This window comes from Trifolium pratense, linkage group LG3 (assembly GCF_020283565.1).
Source record: "Trifolium pratense cultivar HEN17-A07 linkage group LG3, ARS_RC_1.1, whole genome shotgun sequence".
In the NCBI taxonomy this organism is placed as follows: Eukaryota; Viridiplantae; Streptophyta; class Magnoliopsida; order Fabales; family Fabaceae; genus Trifolium; species Trifolium pratense.
This window is the reverse complement of record NC_060061.1, coordinates 10,346,532-10,352,133: the sequence shown is the minus strand read 5'-3', so window position 1 is coordinate 10,352,133 and position 5,602 is coordinate 10,346,532. Positions and strand designations below refer to the sequence as shown.

The 5,602-nt window shown below is 35.7% G+C and overlaps 2 protein-coding genes across 2 annotated transcripts; both read left to right on the top strand.

Annotated features, from left to right (window-relative positions):
- The first annotated feature begins 1,737 nt into the window (after window positions 1-1,737).
- On the top strand, window positions 1,738-3,069 carry LOC123917689 (fasciclin-like arabinogalactan protein 12). Its single transcript, XM_045969479.1, has one exon. It carries the CDS (start codon window positions 1,842-1,844, stop codon window positions 2,790-2,792), a length of 951 nt encoding a protein of 316 aa, XP_045825435.1. The 5' UTR covers window positions 1,738-1,841; the 3' UTR covers window positions 2,793-3,069.
- A 1,304-nt stretch (window positions 3,070-4,373) lies between these two features.
- Window positions 4,374-5,602, top strand: LOC123917688 (fasciclin-like arabinogalactan protein 11). Its single transcript, XM_045969478.1, has one exon. It carries the CDS (start codon window positions 4,473-4,475, stop codon window positions 5,412-5,414), a length of 942 nt encoding a protein of 313 aa, XP_045825434.1. The 5' UTR covers window positions 4,374-4,472; the 3' UTR covers window positions 5,415-5,602.

Genomic DNA, 5,602 nt, shown 5'->3' with positions numbered 1-5,602 from the left:
TTCTATGCATTTACTTATCTGCAATGTTCAGAATCTTAGACTGTGAATAACTGAGTAGCATAGATCAATTTCTGCTATAGTTAACAATCAAATAACTTAAAAAGTATGTAATGTTTTACTATAACTTGATGACATTACTAAAATTGCTGATTTCTTTTTTGGTACAAATTAAAATTGCTGATTTAATAAAGATAAGGGTTTAGAAAAGAAAATGGTATTTTTCATGTTTCAAAGTTACCAAATTGTTGTCACTTCATTTTTGTAATCAATACTAATATTTGATTTTTTCTAGTTAGGTAATGGCTTAGACAAGTTTTTTTTGAAAAAATAAATTAGGATGAGGAAATTATCATTAATTAAAGTTACGATAGTCATTTTACAACTGTTCTGAGGGAATTCAAACTTCGTTCTTTAAAATCTTTTTGTAGGGTTTAAAAACTGTCACTGTCTCTTTCTTTATAATATGCACAGGGTTTAACTTATAAAAACATCAAATTTTAACTCCAACAAATTTAGCACCACCATTGTACACTATGATGGCAAAGTCATCCGCACACGTGTTGGTTTCACGATATAAATGTCACACCTTAACCTTACGTGGTAAAGTTCAAGGAGCCGATGAATTCTCCGAACCAGCCTCCACCCCACCGCATTACACGCCCTTTACTCTAAATACTACTATTATTGATGACTGCATCTGAATCAACATATATCTCAATTGTCATGGTCTATTTAAGAAATTGAAAAATATTCATCAACTAGTTAATCTTCTAAGTTTTAGAAGTAGTAGTTCTCAGTTATTAAAAGCACCACTATTATTATGTGAAGGATACTCTTGTTAAAGATGAAAACTTATATTATATATAAATCAAATAATTTAATTTACTCTAAAATTTTGTGAGATTAGATAAATAAGGCTTAATTACACTTTTAGCATCCTATGTTGTTGTAGTATAATAACACATGTGGTCTTAGTGTCATTACATTGAGGTCAATTTAACTATGCCAACGAGTAAAGAGACGAGTCTTCGCGTGCAACATGTGAGCTTCTATTGATCGTCGGTGTCCAACATGTGAGCTTCTATTAATTCGCACAACTAACAATTAGAGGACCAAAATTGAAATTATAAGTCCCAAAATATCCTTGCATACAAGTTAGAAGATTGATCTTTTTGATTAAATTAGAATAACAATTAGCCATTCCATTATCTTTGTCAAGTTAAAAATAAATCACTGTTTCACTGTTCTGAAATATTACCAATGAAGATATAGGTACATCAACTTAATAATCTTTATATCTGGCATTAGGCCCTCCATCCTATCCTATCTGTTTCAGACAATTGCAATGCAACCTATGCAGCTAAATTATATTGATTTTTATCATCCTCCAAGTTGATGTAAATTTTAAACCTATAAACAAACCAATCATCCCCTTTCCAACCATACTTTTATCTTTAAATAAAAGTGCATCCAATCCAACTGATTGTAAGTTGTGCCAATGATGTGAAATCAAATAGTTACATAGCATGCATGTAGTACATTTCAATACACCTTATAGATACTAACACTTCATAATCATTCACAAATCTTAACCTCCCTCACCACTTATCATACTATGATGATACACCACCTTCATGACAGACAAAGAAGATATACACCTTTCTGATAAAAACATTTCACCTAATTAACCAATCATTAATTTCAATCTCCCTAAAGTATAAAAGCCAACCCTTTCTCCCTCTTTCTCCACAACAAACAATACCAAGCAAGAATAAGCACTGGTGTCTAGTGCTATATTCTCACAATATTTAATCTAAATAATACTTCAAAAAACCACAAAAATGAAAATCATCATGCAACAGTCTTTCATTTCCACCTCATTCCTTCTTCTAACAATTACTTTCTACAGCACTACTACTTTAGCACAACTCTCACCAATTCAACCCCCTACAACATCATCTCCCTCTCCTCCATCGACGCCATTACCAGCAGTAGCATCACCACCATTACCAACAACAGCGGCAGCACCAACACCAGGACTAAACACAGTTCCACTAGTACCTACAACACCAACCGGTGCTCCATCGCCCACCATCGTCCCAAAAGGACCCACCATTGACATACTCAGCATTCTTCAAAAAGCTAAAAGATTCTCCGTCCTAATCCGTCTTCTCAAAACCACACAATTAATCAACCAACTCAACTCACAGCTAGTATCATCACCATCAGGCTCAGGAGGATTAACCATTTTCGCACCAGAAGATAGTGCATTCTCCAAACTCAAAGCCGGTTTCCTCAATTCTCTCAATGATAGACAAAAAGTTGAACTCTTACAGTTTCACTCTCTTGCTTCATTTGTTTCCATTTCGAACTTTGATACTCTTACGAACCCTGTCCAAACGCAAGCCGGTGATGATGCTAGGCTTCAACTGAACGTCACCACTTACGGTGGAAGCCAAGTTAGTATGGCTACCGGAGCCGTTAATGCTAGTGTTACCGGAACTGTTTATAGTGACAGCAAACTTGCTATTTATCAAGTTGATAAGGTGCTTCTTCCTCTTGATCTTGTTCTTCCTGCTAAGGCTCCGGCTCTAGCTCCTGCGCCCGGACTTGCTAAGGGTTTGCCTAAGGCTGGAAAAACTAACTCTTCGGCTTTAGATGATGGTAGTGGTGCTGGTAGTGATGATGGTGATACGAAGGATTTACCTGCAGAAGCTTCTGGTGCAGTATCGTTGATGATGTCGGTGAATGTTGTCGTTGGAATGGTTTTGGCTGCTGGAGTTGTTCTATAAAGTGGATGTGGAATTGTTGATGGAGGGGTTCAGTGATTTTTTGTTGTGGTTTTTGATATTCTGTTGTGTTTTGTTTGAGTGATTCTTATTGTATTCTGGCTTTCTTTTACTATTTATTCTTCTTCTTTGTTCTTATTGTTTTGGTAACTTGAAATTTGTGTTTCTTTCATGGATTATTGGAATCCAATTTATACATGAGGGGCTTATGTCCTGTATATAATTTTTTCCATTTGTAAAGTCATTCATTAATGTTGTAATGTTAAATAACTTTTTACTATATGTTTGTATTTTAAAACGGACAAACCACCATTATGGTCCTTGAAAGTCAATTCTTTGTCACATTGGTTCATAACTCCGGCGAAAACCTAAATAAATGTTATGTCCACACACTTTGATTAACTAAATTGACCATAAAGCAATTGAGCAAATGGCTACAACTAGCAAAATATAGAACCAGTGCAAAATAATAAACCAATACAAATTAATTCAATAACCAGAACAAGTGTAAAATAACATAATTTAGTAACATAAGTTCATAGTATTTGCCACTAAACAAGAAAAACATGCATAAAAACTTCGCCATTGACTTATGGGAGAAATTCGGCGATACTATTAAATTGTTCTGGAGTTGCTGTCAATATGTAAAACATAGATGATCAAACTTTCATACTAGCAGTACTATTGATGAATTGCACAAATGATCATTTTCCAAATAGTTAAACACAGATAACCAAACTTTTATAGTACTTCTGAACAATGTTTTTAGTATTCAGGCAGAATTTGAGTATGTAGTGAAAGTAAAAGCAAATATGAATTTTAGCTATGTCAAAGAATGTCTAGCATACTAGTCTTAATCTCTGTTTTGCAGGTAAGAAAAAAATATTGGAGTACTCAAACACGACATTGTTATAGTTGATATTGTTAATATCTTTTGGTGATTATTTTTTCGTAATCAGTTTAGTACTCAAAAGGTTGACATAATTTATAGCTTGAATGTGCCGACAAGTTAGGCAATTATGGTATTTTTACGAGCTAAATATGATTCTTGTGTACTCACATCTTCAACAAAGGAAACACATGTGCCGACAAGTTATCTAATTATGGTATTTCTATCCAGAGTTTTGTCCGGTGGAATTAGATTCCTCCTTTTATTTCAGATGCTTTTTTTAAAAATAAGAATTTTCTTAATAGGCATGAGTTTGGTTTATGTCCCTCCTGACCTCCATATTGATTTGGTTGTTTCTACTTCAATATCCTTATCGCAACTGTTGATGTGAAATTACGTTATCTTGATGAGCATACAGCCTTAAAAAAAGTAGGTTCTAACATTTCATGTAGTTGCATTAGAAGCATGTACATTTTAATACACCTTATAGGTTCTAACACTTCCTATCATTCACAAATCTTACCTCCCTCACCACTTATCAGGTATCATACCATGATGCACCACCTTTCCATGACAGACAAAGAAGATTTGTTCCATCAGAAAGCTGCACCTTTATGACAAAACATTGCAACTAATTAACCAATCATTAATGTCTCCCCTCATAAACTATAAAAGGCAATCCTTTCTCCACAACAATACCAAGCAATAAGCACTAGTATACTCTCAAGTCTCATTTATCTATCATTTAAAAAATTCCCACCATTTCCAAACAACACTTAAGAAAAACCCAAGAAATGAAAAACATCATGCAACAATCTATCATTTCCTCCTCATTCCTTCTTCTAGCAATTACTTTCTACACCAGCACCACTTTAGCACAACTCTCACCAATTCAACCTCCAACAACATCATCTTCATCGCCGCCATTACCAGCAGTAGCATCACCACCATTACCAACAACAGCCACAGCACCATCACCAGGACTAAACACAGTTCCACTTGTACCAACAACACCAACCGGTGCTCCATCACCCACCATCATCCCAAAAGGACCCACCATTGACATACTCAACATTCTTCAAAAAGCCAAAAGATTTTCCGTTCTAATCCGTCTTCTCAAGACAACACAATTAATCAACCAACTCAATTCACAGCTAGTATCATCACCATCAGGCTCAGGAGGATTAACCATTTTTGCACCAGAAGACAGTGCATTCTCAAAACTCAAAGCCGGTTTCCTCAATTCTCTCAATGATAGACAAAAAGTTGAACTCTTACAGTTTCACTCTCTCGCTTCCTTCATTGCAATCTCAAACTTCGATACCTTAACCAACCCTGTGCAAACACAAGCCGGTGATGATGCTAGGCTTCAACTTAACGTCACTACTTACGGTGGAAACCAAGTTAGTATGGCTACCGGAGCCGTCAATGCTAGTGTTACCGGCACTGTTTATACTGATAGCAAACTTGCTATTTATCAAGTTGATAAGGTGCTTCTTCCTCTTGATCTTGTTCTTCCTGCTAAGGCTCCGGCTCTAGCTCCTGCTCCCGGACTTGCTAAGGGTTTGCCTAAGGCTGGAAAAACTAACTCTTCGGCTTTAGATGATGGTAGTGGTGCTGGTAGTGATGATGGTGATACAAAGGATTTACCTGCAGAAGCTTCTGGTGCAGTGTCTTCGACGATGTGGGTGAATGTTGCTGTTGGAATCGGTTTGGCTGCCGGAGTTTTCCTATAAGGCGGGTTATATGGATGGGTTCAATGTTTTGTTTTTAAGGTTTTGTTTTGTGTGAGTGATTCTGTTTTCATTTGAGGTTCTTTTACTATTTATTCTTATTTTTTAGTAACTTTGTATTTGTGTTTGTTTCATGGAATATTGGAGTTCAATTTATACAAGAGGGGCTTAGGCCCTGTAAATAATTTTTC

Coding starts and splice junctions, on each gene's coding strand:
- LOC123917688 (XM_045969478.1), top strand. CDS start 4,473: ATGAAAAACATCATGCAACAATCTATCATTTCCTCCTCATTCCTTCTT.
- LOC123917689 (XM_045969479.1), top strand. CDS start 1,842: ATGAAAATCATCATGCAACAGTCTTTCATTTCCACCTCATTCCTTCTT.